The sequence below is a fragment of the Desmodus rotundus genome, chromosome 3, assembly GCF_022682495.2.
Source record: "Desmodus rotundus isolate HL8 chromosome 3, HLdesRot8A.1, whole genome shotgun sequence".
NCBI lineage: Eukaryota > Metazoa > Chordata > Mammalia > Chiroptera > Phyllostomidae > Desmodus > Desmodus rotundus.
Genome location: NC_071389.1, coordinates 149,580,021 through 149,601,267, shown reverse-complemented (window position 1 = coordinate 149,601,267; position 21,247 = coordinate 149,580,021). Strand labels below are relative to the sequence as shown.

Here is a 21,247-nt window from a genome sequence, read left to right as displayed (position 1 = left end):
AAGGTGATTTTTTTTTTAAGTTTTGGGAAAAGCTAGAAGTAACAGTGTTACAAACCTCGGCTATTGTGGGGTGGAGTCATCTGGGTGATTTGATATTTCACCAAAAAACCCTGCACGAGCAGGTGTGTTGTTATGATGAAGCTGCCAATCACAGGTGCCCATAGCTGCAGCCTTCTGAATCATCCAAGTAGTTTCTCCACAGGAATGTTCAAGCTTAATGCCAAATTTGATGCTGATTTGTTGTTCTACTCTTTTAGCCATTTCGAATGCAATAGCCACACAGTTCACATGTTCATGCAATGGTGTCTACTGCTCCCACTGACTAGTACAGTGGAGTCATCATTGTTCACACATGCCCATTCTAGTCCACTCTCCTTGGCTGCCAGGTTACATTGATGTTGTGGAAACCATTCTCATTATATTAACAATGGCTGGATTTTATCCAGACAGACCTTGTATATCTGAATAAAGTGAAATCATTACCTCAAAACGCTATTTGTACCCCAAGTAATTAATGAGGACATTGCAATATAAAATGCATATTTGGGGGAAGAATTAAAATCATTATAAATATGTGTGTGTGTGTCTGTCTGTCTGTGTGTATACACCCAAGTAAATATACATAATTTAAATCAACAATATTTCCATCTTAAAGAATTTAAGATATAAGTTCAAATTAAGCATAAAGTAACTGGAAGTGAAGCTGTCATAAATATTACAATACCATTAAATGAACTTGAAAACATAACAACAATAAAAAAATCAACAAAACCAAAGCTATTTAAAAAACATGATTAATTCTTAAATACCTAGCAAGACTAACAACAGAAAAAAGAGAAAAGACAGAAAGTACTACCAGAATGAGTGAGGAAGATAACTATGATGGCACAGATAGTAAAAGGAAAATAAGGCAAAATTACAAGCAATGCTATGCTCATAAATTTGATAATTAAATGAAATAGACCAATTCTAAAACATACAAAATATCAAAATTTACAGAATAAAGCATGGATATCTGTATATCTATGGCAGAATTTGAATTTATAGTTGAAATTCTAAAAATAAAATTCTAGTCTCAGTTGGTTTCACTGGTAAATTCTTCCAAACTTTTATTTTCTTTTCATGGAAAAAAATGTACTAAATCTGCACAACTCTTCCAGAAATCAGATCAGTAGAGAAAATTTACCAATGCTTTCATAAGATTAACAGTATCTCATTTGAAACCAGAAAAATAAAATAAAAGGAAATGGCAGCCCAATATCTCTGAACATAGCTGAAAAGTTCTTAACAAAATTTGAATAGTAATTCAACTATAGTAATAAACTATATATAACTATATATCAAACTATATATATAAACTATATATAAACTATAGTAAAACTATATATAAAACTATATATAGTTTTACTATAGTTTATATATAGTTTATATATGTAGTTTGTGTATATAAACTATATGTATAGTTTATATATACAAACTATATACATCACATTCAGATTTGTTATTATGTATTTTTACTTGCCAGTAGATATATAAATATATATTAACCAAAGCCCAATGTTACATAGCTTTTATGGAAATGGACATATGTAAAATAGTTGCAATAAAATAAGGTAAAATCACAAGCCTTTGGGAAAAAGCATCTAATCCTGGTTTTGCAAACAAGGAAGATTTCAAAGACTATATGACATTTAGATGAAAACTTAAGGATATGTGTGTATGTGTGTGTACAGGTGCATGTGAGGGTGTGTGTGTTTGTGTGTATTGGGGGGGGAGAGAGAGAGAGAGAGAAAGAGAGAAAGAGATAGAGAAGATGCCTAAGAATTACAAGAAATGGTGAATATTTGATGAGATCATAGGAAAGGTCACACAGGACTATTGTTCTAGAAAAGTTACCTTCAGTCAGGTAATTATTGAAGAGTAATATTAATAACTGTCAAAATAATTATTTGCTTTGGACATTAATGGAAATGCTCTATACTCTTTGCTGTCCAATAGATGAGCCACTAGCTACATTTGACTATTGAGTACTTGAATTATAATTAATATAACTACTGAATTTGTATCAAATGGTTTTTAAAAACATTTTTTTTTACACTAAGGAAATTGAAGCAGTAATCAGAAAACTCTCAACAAACAAAAGTCCTGGACCTGATGAGTTCACAGGTGAATTTTACCAAACATTCTGGGAATTAACACCTGTCATTCTCAAACTATTTCATAAAATTCAGGAGGAGGGGAGGCTCCCAAACTCATTTTAAAAGGCCAGCATTATGCTAATTCCAAATCCAGATAAAGACACTACAAAGAAAGAAAATTATAGGCCAGTATCCCTGGTGAACATAGATGTTAAAATCCTGAACAAAATATTAGCAAACCAAATAGAGCAATGCATCAAAAAGATCATATACTTGACTGGTGTGGCTCAGTGGATTGAGGGACTGCCTGCAAACCAAAGGTTCACCAGTTCCATTCCCAGTCAGTCAGGGCACATGCCTGGGTACAGGCCAGGTTCCCAGTGGGGGGCACATGAGAGGCAACCAGTCAATGATTCTTCTCTCTCTCTCTCTTTCTCCCTCCCTTGCTTTATAAATAATAAACAAACAAACAAACAAATAAACATAATAAAATATTTTTAAAAACTGTACACCATGATCAACTGGGATTTATTCTGGAAATGCAAGGTTGCTACAGCATTCAGAAATTAAAAAATGTAATTCACCACATAAACAAAATGAAGCATAAAAACCACATGATCATATCAATAGATGCAGAAAAAGCATTTGATAAAATCAAGCACCAATGTGACAAAAACTGTCAGGAAGTGGGAATAGAGGAAACATGCCTAAACATAATGAAGGCCTTATATGGCAAACCCACTGCCAGCATCATACTCAATGGGAAAAACTAGAAGCTTTCCCATTAAGATCAGGACCAAGACAGTGATGTCCACGTTCACCTCTCTTACTCAATACAGTACTGAAAGTCCTAGCCACAGCACTAAGACAAGAAGAAGAAATAAAAGCATCCAAATTGGAAAGAAAGAAATAAAACTGTCTTTATTTGATGGACACAGAAGTGATACAAAGTAATATAAAAAGGGATACAGAAGTCAACATTCAGAAATCAAAGGCATTTTTGTACACCAACAATGAAATGTCAAAATCAGAAATTAGAGAAAAAATCCCATGTACAATACCAACAAGAAAGATAAAATACTTAGGAATAAACTTAACCAACGAAATAAAAGACCTGTATTCAGAAAACTACACAACAGTGAAGAAAGAAATTAAGGATGACACAAATAAATGGAAGCATATACCATGTTAATGGATGAAAGAATGAATATAATTAAAATGTCCATACCGCCCAAAACAATCTACAGATTCAATGCAATCACTATCAAAATACCAATGACATATTTCACAGATATAGAACAAATGTTTCAAAAATTTATATGAAGCCATAAATGACCCCAAATAACTTGAGCTATTTTGAGAAAGAAGAACAAAGTAGGTGGGATCAGAATACCTGATATCAAAATATATTACAAGAACATTATAATAAAAAAATATCAAGTATTTGATATTTTTGATATATATTTAAAATGTCTGATAAGAACAGATGCATAGACCAATGGAACAGAATAGACAGCAAAGAAATAAACCCATTCAATTTGGTCAGTTATATTTGACAAAGGGAAGGATCCTAAAATGGAATAACAATAGCTTCTTCAATAGTGGTTTTCGGAGATCTGCACAAGTACATCCAAAAAAAATGAAACTCGACCACCAACTTACACCATACACAAAAATAAACTCAAGATGGATAAAAGACTTAAATGTAAGTCATGACTCCATAAAAGTCCTAGAGAAAATCATAGGTAAGAAAGTTTCAGATATCCCATGCAGCTATAATTTCACCAATATATCCCCTAGGGCAAGGGATATAAAGGAAAGAATAAACAAATGGGACCTCATCAAAATAAAAAGCTTCTGCATGGGTAAAGAAAACACCAACAAAATGGAAAGGAAACCAACTGCATGGGAGAACATTTTTGCCAATGATACCACAGACAAGGGTTTGAGCTCCAAAATATATAAAGAACTCACATGACTGCACACCAGGAAGACAAACAATCCAATTCAAAAATGTGAAGAAGACCTGAACAGACATTTCTCCAAGGAGGACATACAGAGGGCCCAGAGACTTGTGATAAGAGGCTCAGCATCACTAGCCATCAGAGAGATGCAAATAAAACCACAATGAAAAAACACCTCACACTGGTCAGAATGACCATCATTAATAAATCATGAAACAAGTGCTGGAGATGTTGTGGAGAAAAGGGAACCCTAGTACACTGTTGGTGGGAATGCAAACTGGTGCAGACACTCTGGAAAACAGTATGAAATTTCCTCAAAAAAACTACAGATGGAACTGTCTTTTTATCCAGCAATGCTTTATCTGGGACAATGCCCTAAGAATCCTTACTTACCAATTAAAGAACCTATGCACCCTAATGTTCATAGTAGCATTAATTACAGTAGCCAAGTACTAGCAGTTTCAGTGCCCATCATAAACAAGTGGAACAAAAAACTCTGGTACTTTTACCCAAAGGAATACTACCCAGCAGAAAGAAAGAAGGAACTCCTAGCCTTCGTGACAGCATGGATGGAACTGGAGAGCATTATGCTAAGTGAAATAAGGAATGTGTTGAAAGACAAATACCATATGATCTCACCTATAACTGAAACCTAATCAACAAAACAAACAAATGAGAAAATATAACCAGAGACTTGGAAATAAAGAACAAACTGACAGTGATCAGAGGGGAGGGAGGAAGGGAATAACATGGGAAAGAAGTGGAAGGAGGAACAAAAGGAACAAGAATAGAGGACTCATGGGCATGAATAATGGGAGTTGTTTGACTGTGGGATTGGAGGGGGATGAGCAATGAGGGAAAATGAGGGACAACTGTCACTGAACAACAATATATTTTTTAAAAGGGACAAATGACCTGAATAGACACTTCTCCAAAGAGGACATACAGATGGCCAACAGACATATGAAGTGATGCTCAATGTCACTAATTATCATAAAAAAGCTAATTAAAATCAAAATGTCATATCCTCTCACACCAGTCAGAATAGCTATCACCAATAAATCAACAAAGAAGAAGTGCTGGCGAGGATTTGGAAAAAAGGGAACACTCAAGGACTGTTTGTGGGAGTGCAGATTGGTGCAGCTGCTCTTGAAAGCAGTATGGAAATACCTCAAAAACTTAATGATAGAACCTCGCTGTGACCCAGCAATTCCACTTCTGGACATTTGTCCAAAGAAACCTGAAATGCTAATTCAAAAGAACATAAGCACCCCTACATTCATTGCAGCATTATTTACAATTTCCAAGACATGGAAGCACCTCAACTGTCCATCAGTAGATGACTGTATAAAATAACTATGAGACATTTGCACAATGGAATACTGCTCAGCCATGAAAAAGAAGGAAATTTACCCTTTGTAACATCATGGATGGACTTGGGGAACATTATGCTAAGTGAAATAAGCCAATCAGAGAAAGACAAGTGCCATATGATTTCACTCATATGTAGAATCTAGGGGAAAAAATGAACCAACGATAACAAGAAAACAGACAGAGTCATAGATAAACAGCAGGCTGACAGCTCTGGTGGGTGGGACAGCGGGTGGAGGGATGGAACAAAAAGGACTCATGGACATGGACAACAGTGTTGTGATTGCAGGTGTGGGGTAGGGGATATAAGGGGCACAAATGGTAATGGAATAAATACAATAAAAATAAATTTTAAAAAATAGTAGTTTCTTGAAGTTCAGGTCAGAACAATGTTTATGGTATATTGAAAGATCAAAGAGATAAAGAAAAACATGTTTTACTTATAGCAGAGGCTGTAGAAAACTTGCATGCAACCTAGCCTGTACTTTCTCCATGTGAGAGGCTTCTATGTAGTAGACAGAGGCAAGGGTGAACTAATGACAAAAACATTCCTGAAGTATACTATGAATACATCACATCTCATATTTTAAGTAAATTAGGAAAAATCTGGGATTACATTTCTGACTGGAATCATTAGAAATACCAGAAAGTAAGTATGTACCCTATTGTCCATAAATGTATTTTTATCTTTTTCCCACCCCAAATTTTATTTTGCTGGTATAAATTGCAGTGTTCCCCAAATTATCACTTTAACATATTCACTATTACTAATTTATTATTTTACTATTTCAGTCATTATGGAAGACACAGTACTAGTTTCTGCTTTTTGATTTGCTAAATTTGCTGGTATGGTATGACCCCCCCCAAAATGTGTCTATTCCTAAAGGAAGAGAATGTTGATTGTCAGGAAAAAAAAAGAAAAAATGTGCAATACAGCTTTGATTCTTGTCACCTACTGACTGGCCCAGTTCATGCTACTGGAAGAAAATAATACAATAAATATTAAGATCTTATAGCACAGTCAGAATGTTGGTTGCTAAGAATAAAGAGACAAGACGTAAGAACCATATAGTTTACATTGTAGCAATTTGTGGTTTCTAAAAGTTAAATCTTAAAGACAATTTTATTTATTCTAATTATTTAGTGTTCCAGAAGGAAGGCAATGACATTGCATCATAAAAGTCTGCCTTATAAGTTCCTTCTTGTCCTCAGGCAAGTTTAAGAGTAAAAAGACAATGTGAACACAGTAAAAAAGTCAGTTGTTAATTCAAATAAGGAACATAGAAGTGAAATAAATGAATCATGATGCTGGAGAACTATATATTAATAGCTGCATCTATGTGACTATTAACATCACTGGTTTCTGCCTTCTTTCCCATGAATTGAAAACTTTACTCTTGTTTACAACCAAAGCAATCCTCACCCTATGTGTCTGTTACTGCAAACACATTTGTTCTGTTGGTCATAATTAAAAGAATATATATTAAGAATACAAATAACCATAACTCTTATTAAGCTTAGGAATTATGATTGGGTCATCACTTTTATCCAAGGCTTTATGAGACAGTACACTCTGTAAACGGCATCAAAACTGAAACTCAAAATTATACATTTCACTCCTAAAAGCACAAAATCCTGGAACTTGAAAACAATATCTCAATACCTAAACTATAGACATACTTAATGAATATTGGTACAGAAATGTAACTAAAAATGTGTTGCACTTATGGGGCAGAGGAGTGATGGGCAGAAATGGGGGAAGGCTGGTCAGGAACATGTATAAAGGCCACATGGACAAAGCCAAAGGGGGTGGGAATGAAGGTGGGAGGTGGGGATGGGTGGGGTGGGAGGACTGGTGAGGGGAAAATGGAGACAACTGTACTTCAATGACAATAAAAATAAAATAAATGAACACCACCAAAACAAGAAAGAAAATTTGGTCACATGTAGAGGTTTTCTGTAAAGGAACCGATGAGGGGACTTTTAATATCAATTTCTGCACACTTGTTTCTTTTTCAATAGAAGATGTAAAAAATTTCTCTGCTTTAATAACAGTGAGTGGATATTGCAAAAATGCTTATGGGGAAAAAGTTCATTGCTTCATTTCACTGGAATTTTAATACCAATATTTAAATCTACATAGTATTTATACTGTTCGCTTATTTGTTTTGTTTTGTTTTTATGAATAGATTTTTCTTAAAAAAATAAAACTCAGCATGCGAAATCACACAACAACAGAGTTTGCACTTCTGGGCACATCAGACAACTCAGAGCTTCAGGTGGTAATTTTTATCCTTTTATTTCCTACTTTGTATTCAGTGTGACTGGAAACCCAACCATCATCATTGTGCTCACCTTCTTAGATGCCATTTAATTACTCTTAGGTATTACTTCCTCCGAAATTTCTCCTTCTTAAAAATTACATTCACCAGTGTTTCTACTCCAGCTTTTACAGGGGATACAATCATTACTAATGTCAAGACCATTTACTGTAACGATGGTTTAGCTCAGTTGTTTTCCTACATCTTCTTGCGTGTACCGAATTTTCTTCTTCGAACTGCCATGTCTTTTGCCTGTTATGTTGCCATCTTCAAGCAGCTTCATTATTCCACCATCATGATCAGAAAACCCTGCACCCTGTTTGTCTTTAGTTCGTGGCTAAGAGGATTTCTTACCATCTTCCGATATTCACACTTATCCTCCAGTTTTACTCCTGTGCTTCCAATGTCATTGACAACTTCTCTTTGGATGATTTACCCATTTTACACCTCTCATGCTCAGATACATGGCTTTTGGAAAGAATTGGTTCTTACTTTGCTTTTGTTACTCTGCTCTTCCCAGTGGCATTAATGATCTGTCCTACATGTGCAGCATTAGCACCATTCTTAGAATCCTGTCTGCTGGTCAGAGGAAATAGTCTGTATATTCATGTATGTCAGGCTTTTGACCAAAGGAAGAGCACTGTTGGCCATATTCACAACACTTCAATCGCCCCCATGTTGAACTCTTTAACTTATACCCTGAGTAACCAGCAAGTAAAGCAAGCTTTCCCAACTTGGTTCATAAAGTAGTGTTTTCTGGAAACAAATGACATGAAAGTATGTATTAGCAAGAATGAATGTCACTGTCAAGATTCAAGAAAGGAAAAAATGAAATTGTAACTTCTGCAATGTCCCCCTATATGCCTCTCACAGATACCTGCAATGTTGACTTCATTTGCTTAACTTTTCTTTTTAAGCTAAAAGTGACTATGTTGTGTTTTGCTTTCATGCTGTCTGGTAGGTTCCATGTAATCCCAGATTTACATCTGGATAGTACATCAGTGACTGTAGAATGTAAAATTTTATTGATTTTTCTGAATAATGTAAGTCTTTTATATTATAATAGCTAAAGGAGTATACACTGTTTTAATCAACTTATTCTTAAATTTTCGCTTCTGGTACTAAGATCACAGTTTCATTCATGAAAGTATATGAAAAATGAAATTAATTAAATATCTACAACAACCATTTTGTCCATAGTATTGATTGTATCTGCTCCATTATTCCCACTCACCTGATGGACTTGGATGTTTATTTTTTGACTTACAAATAATTTCAATTTCATTATATCATATATTTCTTAGTCATGCTGAAGGTGTGTATGTCTTATTTTATAACCTCTCCTTGTTTATCTGTATTATTCTTAAAATATATAAAAAAAGAGTAGGCAGCCATCATTACTCTCATGTCCACTAGGAGTTTGATAGGAATTTCATAAATAATATTATCTCTTCCATATAGAACATTTATTTTGTAAAATATGCTAAGCCAGATATATTTTATACCATATATTATTTAATCTTTACAGCTCTCTGTAAGGTTAGACAACATGATGATAATGATGATGATGATTTTACAAACTGTAAATTGATGCTCAGAAAAGCTGAATAAGTTGTTGGAGGTCTTGAGCTGTAACAGCCAATAGGAGAGCCTGATTTGAAAAAACACAGCCCAAAATTCTTAAGAACCTACAAATTGTACATAGCTTTTACTAATGACCTGCACAATTTTACTGGCTTTTAAACTCACCTTATCTCATTAGGTCATGATTTATTATTATTAGTCTATCATAGAAGGTAGTAACTCCTAATATTATACTTAGCATATAAAATACACCATGAATCAGTCAAAAGAAGAAATTCTTCAACTGACATTCCTGGAGAGCCAGACAGAACAGGAAAAGAAAAAGCACAAAATATTAGCAGTATTATAGCACCAAAATTTTTTATTAGAAGCCAGATTAAAATAATAGAGTTAATAAATGTACTTAGTACAATGTGATAGATGACCAGATTTTTTAACTGGCATAGAGTATTACATAGAAATTTATATTGGAAACAAATATATTAGGTTGCTAATTGGTCTGAAAAGTAATTTAGAGAAAAACAAACTTCACATTTAGTGTTCTGATTTGCTTGTTGCAATGTTTTCTGTTTCCCTGGACACTGACGCCCCAGATTCCTTTTCAGATTTTAATACTAGAGTGTATTATCCATTATATTCCTTAGTGTGTTGTGTGTATCCCTGTCCTGACTGAATTAGTCCCCTTGAGCCAGGATCACAGAGACTGGATAAAACAGGAAGTAGCTTGTGCGAGTAAAGTCTATATACAAAACACACCAGAGAGTTTTAAAAACATTTGATATGTTTTCTCTTTTATGTATTTCTTCCTTTCTCACTCTCTATGTCAGAGAAATATATTCCCTCTGGACAATGTGGGAAATTTAATACAAAAACATTGGCAATGGAAAGCAAATTTGTTAAATGAGAGGAAATATTTTCAGGAATGTTGGGCTCCCTGGAACACAACAATGACTGCTGGCAATGTTTTTCATATTCCAGATATTCTGGCTGTTAGTGAGCCTTTCTGAAAATCAGAGGTAAGTCGGGCATAAGGAATACAATGGGGCAAATTCAGACAACTGTAAAAGCATGAACAGTAAAATATAAATTTTAAATTAAAATAAATTAATAACAGTATTTTATTCACCAAAAAATTCCTTTGAGCTCTTAGAAGGAAATATAAACATACATTAATGTGAGATACTACTTTTATTACAAGTCAACTAAAGCAAATCCTTGACTAGGGAGACAGCTTAAAATCCTGAGTTGTCATATCCTGGCAAAAACCATCATATACTCAACTTATATAGTCAATAGTGTACCTAACTATCCATTTATAAAAAGGAACCATCTTTTAATGGAAATCTTATAACTACATGTCTTTTTTACTGTCTCAGCTCCACCAGAACCAACAATTGCCTAGTATTATAGCTACTTACAAAAACAAAACGAAAACAAAATACCCTCATTTTTGGTTGAACAACCTGTATAGGTTAAAAAAATAAAAAGAAACAATGTTACTTTTGTAAGTGGTTTGAAACACAGTGGAATTTTCCCATTCTCCTAAGAATGGCTGTGACCTGAGATCATGAATCTGGGAATGTCTCTGGAGCTGGCCTGCACAGCCCTTTCTGCTTCCACGTAAGTGATGGTGACAATGCCCTCCTCACTGCTCTTGGCTAAAAAATAACCAGACTCCTCCACAAGTATCCTCAATATTTCCTATGCAAAAATCAATATTCCATTCCCTTTGGTTTATGAATAATTGAAAGAAAATAATTTCTATCTACTAAGAAACTAGAGTATGTCATTTAAAGATTAATGTCAATAAGCCAAAACCAAAATATGATTATTAAAGTATAACTTGTCAACAGTGTGATGATTGTGGGGGAGAGGAGAGTAAGGGAAATAAATAAGACTAATGGAAAAATATGATGAAATAATTTTGAGAAAAATGTCAGTCATAAGGATATTATAGCTACTTCTTATATATGCATGTGTATATCTGTGGATTTAAACACACAAGTGAGAAGCCCTGGCAAGGTAGCTCAGTTGGTTAGAGCGTCGTTCCCATACACCAAGGTTACAGGCTCAATATCTGGTCCAGGCACATTCATCAAGCAACCAATGAATGCATAAATAAGTAGAATAACAAATCAATGTCTCTCTCTCTCTCTCTCTCTCTCATATCAATAACTAAATGTTTTCTAAAGAAGGAGACAATGAAAGTCTCCCAAATGTTACCACTGATTCATCACTTACTAGCTCAACTTCTATTGTTGTTCAAGTACAGTTGTTTCCATTTTCCTCCATCACTCTCCCTCACCCAACCCACCCCTACCTCCCACCCTCCATGTGTCCTTTATACAAGTTCCTTGATCACCCTTTCCCTTTTTACCCCTATTATCACGCTCCCCCTCCCCTCTGGTTACTGTCAGTTTGTTCTTTATTTCATTGTCTCTCATTATATTTTGCTTGCTTGCTTGTTTTGTTCATTAGAAAACTTTAAGTTAAATAAGATATATTTGTAGTTAAATTTTTAGCTGTATATATTAAAAAGTTAAAAAGAGCTAACTATATTTTGTTTTATTATATCAATTTAGTCATTCTCTATTAAATAAAGGTAGGAAAGTATGATCTCTATGTCTGAGTGTTTCTAATTGAATATAGACTATGAAGAACTTTATGTAAGAGAACAGATTTTAATTTCAGGTAGTCTATGATTATATTTGACTTTTACCAGTTATATGAATATATCAAAGGTACATACCTCTCTGAGCCTCAATTCTTTATCTGGGAATGAAAATAGTTTCATGGGTGTGTTAAGGGCTGAGAGAATATATAAAAGTCCTTAGCATTTCACTAAGATAAAAAGTCTTTTGCTAAATCACAATTACTATAAATATCCTTTCCAAAGTTGAGAATTAACTCCAAATAAAAGAAAACTAAAATATTAAAAAAAACCTCTATATGAAGCATACTAAGTGCCACCTGATTTGTAAAGCACTTTCATTTATATTGTTTAATTATTGAGCAAAAAAGAGAAATAGCTTATGGACACGGACAACAATGTGGTGATTGTGGGGAGGACAGAGGCTGGTTGGAGGTGAAGGAGGAAGTAAGGGGGTTAAACAGTAGTAGAAAAAATATAATTCAGAAAAAACACCCTCGAAATTTTAACTTCACTTTTTATAAAAATTAAACATGGTGTAACATTGGTTGATAAAATTACACAAATTTCAGTTGCTGGTAGGGATGTAAATTGGTACAGCCACTATGGAAAACAGTATGGAAGTTTCTCAAAGCATTACAAATAGAACTGTCATATGGCCCAACAATCCCTCTTCTTAATATGTACCCAAAATTTGAAAACATTTACTCATAAAGGTATATGCACTGCTATGTTTATTACACGATTATTCATTATAGTCACCTTCGTTTTTTTCTTTTTTATTGTTATTCAATTACAGTTGTATGCCTTTTCTCCCCATCCCTCCACCCCACCCCAGCTGAACCCACCTCCCTCCCCCCTCTCCACCCTCCCCCTTGGTTTTGTCCATGTGTCCTTTATAGTAGTTCCTGTAATCCCCTCTACCCACTGTCCCCGCCCCCACCCCCCCACCCCCGCCCTGGCTATTGTTAGATTGTTCTTAACTTCAATGTCTCTGGTTATATTTTGTTTGCTTTTTTCTTCTATTGCTTATGTTCCAGTTAAAGGTGAGATCATATGGTATTTGTCCCTCACTTCCTGGCTTATTTCACTTAGCATAATGCTCTCCAGTTTCATCCATGCTGTTGCAAAAGGTATAAGCTCCTTCTTTCTCTCTGCTGCGTAGAATTCCATTGTGTAAATATACCATAGTTTTTGGATCCACTCATTTGCTGATGGGCACTTCGGTTGCTTCCAGTACTTGGCTATTGTAAATTGTGCTGCTATGAACATTGGGGTGCACAGGTTCTTTTGGATTGGTGTTTCAGGGTTCTTAGGGTATAATCCCAGCAGCGGAATTACTGGGTCAAAGGGCAGTTCCATTTTTAGTTTTCTGAGGAAATTCCATATTGTTTTCCACAGTGGCCTCACCAGTCTGCATTCCCACCAACAGTGCACGAGGGTCCCCTTTTCTCCACATCCTTGCCAGCATTTGTTTGTGGATTTGTTTATGTTGGCCATTCTGACTGGTGTGAGATGATACCTAATTGTGGTTTTAATTTGCATCTCTCTGATGGCTAGTGATGCTGAGCATCTTTTCATATGTCTCTGGGCCCCCCGTATGTCTTCCTTGGAGAAGTGTCTGTTCAAGTCCTTTGCCCATTTTTTAATTGGGTTGTTTGTCTTCCTGGAGTGGAGTCGTGTGATTTCTTTATATATTTTGGAGATCAGGCCCTTGTCTGAGGTATCCTTGGCAAATATGTTTTCCCATACTGTTGGTTCTCTTTGTAATTTGGTGCTGTTTTCTTTAGCCATGCAGAAGCTTTTTATTTTGATGAGGTCCCATTTGTTTATTTTTTCCTTTATGTCCCTTGCTTTAGGGGACATGTCTGTGAGGATGTTGCTGCGTGGAATGTCTGAGATTTTCCTGCCAATGTTTTCCTCAAGGACTTTTATGGTGTTACGGCTTATATTTAAGTCTTTTATCCATCTTGAGTTTATTTTCGTGTATGGCGTAAGTTGGTGATCGAGTTTCATTTTTTTGCATGTAGCTGTCCAGATCTCCCAACACCATCTGTTGAAGAGGCTGTTTTTGCTCCATTTTATGCTCCTGCCTCCTTTGTCAAATATTAATTGATCGTATAGACTTGAGCTTATTTCTGGGCTCTCTATTCTGTTCCATTGGTCTATGTGCCTGTTTTTATGCCAGTACCAGGCTGTTTTGATTACAGTGGCCTTGTAATACAGTTTGATATCAGGTATTGTGATCCCTCCTGCTTTGTTCTTCTTTCTCAAAATTGCTGCAGCTATTCGGGGTCGTTTATGGTTCCATATGAATTTCTGAAATGTTTGTTCTATATCTGTGAAATATGTCATGGGTACTCTAATAGGGATTGCATTGAATCTATAAATTGCTTTGGGTAGTATGGCCATTTGGATGATGTTAATTCTTCCAATCCATGAACATGGTACATGCTTCCATTTGTTTGTATCTTCCTTAATTTCTTTCTTCAGTGTTGTGTAGTTTTCTGAGTACAGGTCTTTTACCTCCTTGGTTAGGTTTATTCCTAGGTACTTTATTTTTCTTGTTGTATATCGAATGGGATTTTTTTCCTGATTTCTGTTTCTGCAGTTTCGTTGTTGGCATACAGGAATGCCTTTGATTTCTGGGTATTGACTCTGTATGCAGCTGTTTGCCAAATTCATTTATTAGGTCGAGTAGTTTTTTGGTGGAGTCTATAGGCTTTTCCATGTACACTATCATGTCGTCTGCAAACAGTGACAGTTTCATTTCCTCCTTTCCAATTTGAATGCCTTTTATTGCTTTTTCTTGTCTGATTGCTGTGGCTAGGACTTCCAATACTATGTTGAATAGGAGTGGTGAGAGAGGGCATCCTTGTCTAGTTCCTGATCTTAGTGGGAAAGCTCTAAGTTTTTGTCCATTGAGTGTGATGTTGGCTGTAGGTCTCTCATATATGGCCTTAATTATGTTGAGGAGTGCTCCCTTTATTCCCACTTCTGAGTGTTTTTATCAGAAATGGGTGCTGTATCTTATCGAACGCTTTTTCCGCATCTATTGATATGATCATGTGATTTTTGTCTTTGCTGTTGTTGATGTGATGTATTATGTTTATGGATTTGCGAATATTGTACCATCCTTGCATCCCTGGGATGAATCCCACTTGGTCATGGTGGATGATCTTTTTAATATATTGCTGGATGCGGTTTGCTAATATTTTGTTGAGAATTTTAGCGTCTATGATCATCAGCGATATTGGCCTGAAGTTTTCTTTCTTCGTTGTGTCTTTATCTGGTTTGGGAATTAGGATGATGTTGGCTTCATAAAAAGAGTTTGGGAGTCTTCCATCAGTTTGGATTTTTTCGAATAGTCTGTGAAGGATAGGGGTTAGCTCTGCCTTAAATGCTTTGTAGAAATCTCCTGTGAAACCATCTGGTCCAGGGCTTTTGTGTGATGGGAGTTTCTTGATGACTGCTTCAATTTCCTTTGCTGATATTGGTCTGTTCAGGTTTTCTGCTTCTTCTTCATTCAGTTTTGGAAGATTATATTTTTCTAGAAATGTGTCCATTTCATCTAGGTTTTCAAATTTCTTAGCATACAGGTCTTCATAGTAATTTCTTACGATCCTTTGTATTTCTGTGGTATCAGTTGTAATCTCTCCACTTTCATTTTTAATTGTGTTTATTTGGATCCTCTCTCTTTTCTTCTTGATGAGCCTACTTAAAGGCTTGTCGATTTTGTTTATCTTTTCAAAGAACCAGCTCCTGGATTCATTGATCCTTACAATTGTGCTTTTAGTCTCTATGTCATTTAGTTCTGCTCTGATATTGGTTATTTCCTTCCTTCTGCTTGCTCTGGGCTGTCTTTGTTGTTGTTCCTCCAGTTCTTGTAGGCATAGGGTTAGGTTGTTTGTTTGAACTGTTTCTAACTTCTTAAGGTAGGCCTGTATTGCTAAGAACTTCCCTCTCAACACTGCCTTTGCTGTGTCCCATAGGTTTTGGGTTATTGTGAGTTCATTTTCATTTGTTTCCAGGAAGTTTTTGATTTCTTCCCTAATCTCGTTCTTGACCCATTCATTGTTTAATAGCATGCTATTCAGTCTCCATGATTTTGAGTGTTTGGGGTTTTTTTCCTTTGGGGTTGGTTTCTAGTTTCAGTCCCTTGTGGTCAGAGAAAATGCTTGATATGATTTCGATTTTCTTGAACTTGTTGAGGCTTGCTTTGTGTCCTATCATGTGGCCTATCTTTGAAAAAGTTCCATGGACACTTGAAAAGAATGTGTATTTTGCTTCTTTGGGATGAAAAGCTCTATATATATCAGTTAAGTCCATTTCATCTAGGGTATTGTTAAGTGACACAATATCCTTCTTGATATTTTGTTTGGAAGACCTGTCCATTTTTGACAGTGGGGTGTTAAAGTCTCCTACTATAATTGTGTTGCTGTCAATATCTTTCTTGAAGTCCTCCAAGATTTTCTTTATGTATTTGGGTGCTCCTATGTTGGGTGCATATATATTTATAATGTTTATGTCTTGTTGGTGGATTCTTCCTTTGAGTATTATGAAGTGATCTTCTGGGTCTCTCTTTATGGCCCTTCTTTGGAAGTCTATTTTGTCTGATATGAGTATTGCTACCCCTGCTATTTTTTCCTGTCTGTTTGCTTGGAAAATTTGTTCTAGCCCTTTACTTTCAGTCTGTGTAAGTCTTTTGTCCTGAGATGGGTCTCTTGTAGGCAGCATATGTGTGGGTCATGTTTTCTTATCCATTCAGCTGTTCTATGTCTTTTGATTGGAGCATTTAATCCATTTACGTTTAAGGTTATTATCGATAGGTAGTTATTCATTGCCATTATTTCCTGCCTGTGTTCCTCTGTCTTTCTCTTTTCCTTCCTTTCCTTAAAGCAGTCCCTTTAGCATCTCTTGCAGAGCTGGTTTGGTGGAAGTGTATTCTTTTAGACTTCTTTTGTCTGGGAAGCTCTTTATTTGGCCTTCTGTCTTGATTGAGAGCCTTGCTGGGTAAAGTAGTCTTGGTTGCAGGCCTCTGGTTCTCATTACTTGGAGTATTTTTTGCCATTCTCTTCTGGCTTGGAGCGTTTCCATTGAGAAGTCAGTTGCTAACCTTATTGGGGCTCCCTTGTATGTTACTTCCTGTTTCTCCCTTGCTGCCTTTAAGATCCTCTCTTTGTCTTGGAAATTTGCCATTTTAATTATGATGTGTCTTGCAGTGGGTCTCTTTGGGTTCCTCTTGCTTGGGACTCTCTGTGATTCCTGGATTTGGGTGACTTTTTCTCTCCTCAGATTAGTCACCTTCGTTTTGAACACAGAAAGCTGAAGCTTCAAGAAATTAAGAACTTCATCTAAAGTCACAAATCCATTAAGCAGCCCATTTGTATTTTAATAGATTTCTCTAACTACCTAATCAATATACATTCTATAATAATAAATTACTTTAGAATGCCATAAATAATGAATTAAAAACACTTTGATTGCATAATTTCTTATTAATTTGTTTTTCCTTCTTCTTCAAATTATAGATGGCTAGCTAACGAATTAAAAGTGTGAGGTTATCAGTTAATATTCATCATAAACCCCTGCAGATAAGTGTTACTATTTCTAAAATTATTATTAAATGTGATTGATGATATGCACTTTCTCTCTATTTTTATGAACACTAGCATGAATTGTGGGAATTGAATTTGGCCATTATAACTGAAATGATGAAATATAAATTATGCAGACTTCAGCAGGAAAGTAGTCACCGAAAAGAATTGTAGAAAAACGGAAACAGCATCTAGTTAAAATAATCCTTTCTAATACTTGATGGGCCTTCCTGAGGACTCTTTGTGTCATTCAAGACAAGAAAGTTGCTTTTTTATGAATTAAATTTATTGGAGGCTGACATTGGGTAATAAGATTATATAGGTTTCAAGTGTACATTTACCCGATACATGAATCTGTACCTTGCATTGTGTGTCCAACACCCAAAGTGAAACCATCCTCTGTCACCATATATTTAAGCTCCTTTACTACCCCTTCCAATTCCCTTCCTTCCCTAGTTACCACCATACTGTTGTCTGTATATAAGAGAGAAGAAATCAAAGGACCATAGCTATTATAGGTTCCCTTTAAATTTCCCCCGATGGTAAAGTAACATACTATTTCAGCCAAATTCTGGATCCACACTTGGATAGTTCTTAATCCACAATTCATGACGTGTTCCTTGTGTTTTCTCCTATAGATCTGGCAGGAGGAAAACAAAAAAGCAACTGAAGAATGAGAAACCATACAGAAGTAACAGAATTCATCCTCCTGGGACTGTCAGATGACCCAAAGCTTCAGGTGGTGATCTTTGTCTTTCTGCTCATCACCTACATGCTCAGCATCACTGGAAACCTGACCATCATAACCCTTACCCTGCTGGATTCCCATCTCCAGTCCCCTATGTATTTCTTCCTCAGAAATTTCTCCTTAGTAGAGGTTTCATTCACAACTGTCAGTATACCTAAGTTCTTGGGCACCATTATTTCAGGGGATAAAACCATTTCCTTTAATGACTGCATTGCTCAGTTATTTTTTTTCATCCTCTTGGGAGTCACTGAATTTTACCTTCTGGCTGCCATGTCCTATGATCGCTATATTGCCATCTGCAAACCTCTGCATTACACGACCATCATGAATCGAAGAATCTGTATACTCCTTGTCTTCTCTTCCTGGCTAGTTTCATTCTTAATTGTATTCCCTGGACTCATGTTGCTCTTGAACTTCGATTACTGCAAATCAAATATTATTGACCATTTTACCTGTGATTACTTCCCCCTGCTGCAACTTTCTTGTTCAGAAACAAAACTTCTAGAGATAATGGGGTTCTCCTGTGCTGTGTTTACTCTGATGTTCACATTGGCGTTGATATTTCTTTCCTATCTCTATATCATCAGAACGATTTTAAGAATTCCTTCTACTAGTCAGAGGACAAAGGCCTTTTCTACGTGTTCCTCTCACATGATTGTCATCTCCATCTCTTATGGTAGCTGCATTTTTATGTATATTAAACCTTCAGCAAAAGATAGGGTGTCCTTGAGCAAAGGAGTTGCTGTTCTGAACACCTCAGTAGCACCCATGCTGAACCCCTTTATTTACAGCTTAAGGAATGAGCAAGTCAAGAAAGCCTTAGTGAACATGGTGAGGAAGACTCTTTCTCACAAGCAAATTAAATAATGTGGTATAATGAAGTAGAGACACATTGCAGGAAAATTTTAAATATAAACATGAAATTTCAGTAGCTTCTTCCAATCACAGTAAACTCCCTGTCAATCTTATTTATTCTTTTTGTGTTTTCTGTTGGTTTCTATACTTTATATACATATTTTATATAATTTAATTTAAATTACTTTTTTCTGTTTTTCTCTCAGTCTTCTGAACATGTCAAATTTTTTAATTTAATTTTTTATTTATGTATAGTTGGTATAGATCTTAGGTTGATAATGTTAAATTCCGGTATACTATAACACAACTTCTTAAACAATAATGATGTTTAAAAGTGAATTTCTATGTTGAGTTCTGTTTAGGAAAAAATAAACACCAGGATCCCACCCAGCTCCTTAGGTTCTCAGCAGCTTTCAGCTATCGACAGTAAGTTAGTTCCCATGAGGCTCCAAGGTCATGCAGGGGTGTCCAAACCTTTGGCATGTCTGTGCTACACTGGAAGAAGATGAGCTGTCCTGGGCCACACATTAAATACATTGCAAAATGTGGTCGCAAAAAGATTTCATAATGTTTCCAGTAAATTTATGGTTTTTTGTTGGGCCTCATTGACAGCCATGCCGGGCTGCATGTGGACCACGGGTTGCAGGTTGGTCACCCTGGCAGACACCAGTGCTTGGACAACCCCTGGAAAACCCAAATGTTGTACAAATGTTCTACTCTTCTCCTTTCCTCCAGAGGGAGGGGTCACTGAGCAGTATTGGCCTCAATGTACTGCTGTAAATAGGTGAAGCATAAACTATTCAGAAAATCCTTTTATAGTGTCATACTTTCTTTACATTAAATCCTTCTAAAGTAGTTGAATATCACTTTATGGCCACAATATAGTTGTCACTTTTGTAATCATTCCTTGACCATTTCAAAATTATGTATAATGACAGTTGACTGCAGTGTTGTATGTAAGTCAACTAGGTCAAGTTTATTAATCACATGATTTAAATTTGTACTTTTACTGTTTGTGTTATTACTGAGCTATTTAAATCTCCTTGTACAACTATGGGGTGCTTTCTCTTGTAATTATATCAGTTGTTTATTTTTTAAAAATATTAACACTGTGTTTTTATACAGACAAAATTTGAAGCTGTCATGTCTTCTCTGCAACATAACTTCTGTTATCTTTATGAAAAACAACAATTCCTCTTTTTATGCACTATACTTTTTTCAGTAACATCTACATTAACTAATATCGATGCAACAATACACCAGCATTTTAAAAAGAATATTGCTTACATCACATATTTTATTTATCAGTCATTTGCTTTTGAGTGGATGCTAGCATATTGTGCAGAACATCTGTGACTCAGTGCATAATTTTCTTTCTTGGTTACCTACGATAGGTACTCCCAACAAGGCCATACATGTGGACAGAGGAAGAGAATGTAAATACAGGAGAAATTTGTTTCAAAGGAGTCTGAGTCATCTGTTCATAAGCCTTACTTGTGCCTTTTCAACCCACTCAACTCTATTCTCCTAAGTACATCTCCCTTTGATGATAGAGTGTTGCTGTGAATGATCAGCATTGTAACTCAGAGTCCAATTACACTCACTCCAATTATAGCAAGTTCAAATGTAATTGTCAACTGATGACATCCTATGGTTTGACCAGTAGTCTCTACCAGGTTGCAATAGTAATCCAAGAAGTGATCTTCTAAAGGAAAATGTACATCTGCAATACATTGCTCCATAACCACACACTGTGTTAAGAAGCCTTCAATTGTGGCAAAGCAGAAGTGTCATATAGCATCCATATTTATCACTGACACTTTAAATAACATTAGAATTTCTTGATCATTTGACCCAAATGGAAGAGCACTAATTCTAAAATCAATCCTAAATTTTATCTGGAAAATCAAACATCAGTAATAATTAAGAAATCTTGGGAAACAAGCCAATATGAGAGGACTAATCATGGAAATATTTAAGTATAATATAAAGTTTCTATCATTGAAACATGCACTGGAG

At 35.6% G+C, this 21,247-nt stretch overlaps 1 protein-coding gene across 1 annotated transcript; it reads left to right on the top strand.

The window, feature by feature from the left end:
• The first annotated feature begins 10,199 nt into the window (after window positions 1-10,199).
• Window positions 10,200-19,304, top strand: LOC128780464 (olfactory receptor 6C1-like). The gene is made up of 2 exons (XM_053920625.1): window positions 10,200-10,394; window positions 18,264-19,304. Exon 2 carries the CDS (start codon window positions 18,299-18,301, stop codon window positions 19,238-19,240), a length of 942 nt encoding a protein of 313 aa, XP_053776600.1. The 5' UTR covers window positions 10,200-10,394; window positions 18,264-18,298; the 3' UTR covers window positions 19,241-19,304.
• Window positions 19,305-21,247: the final 1,943 nt, after the last annotated feature.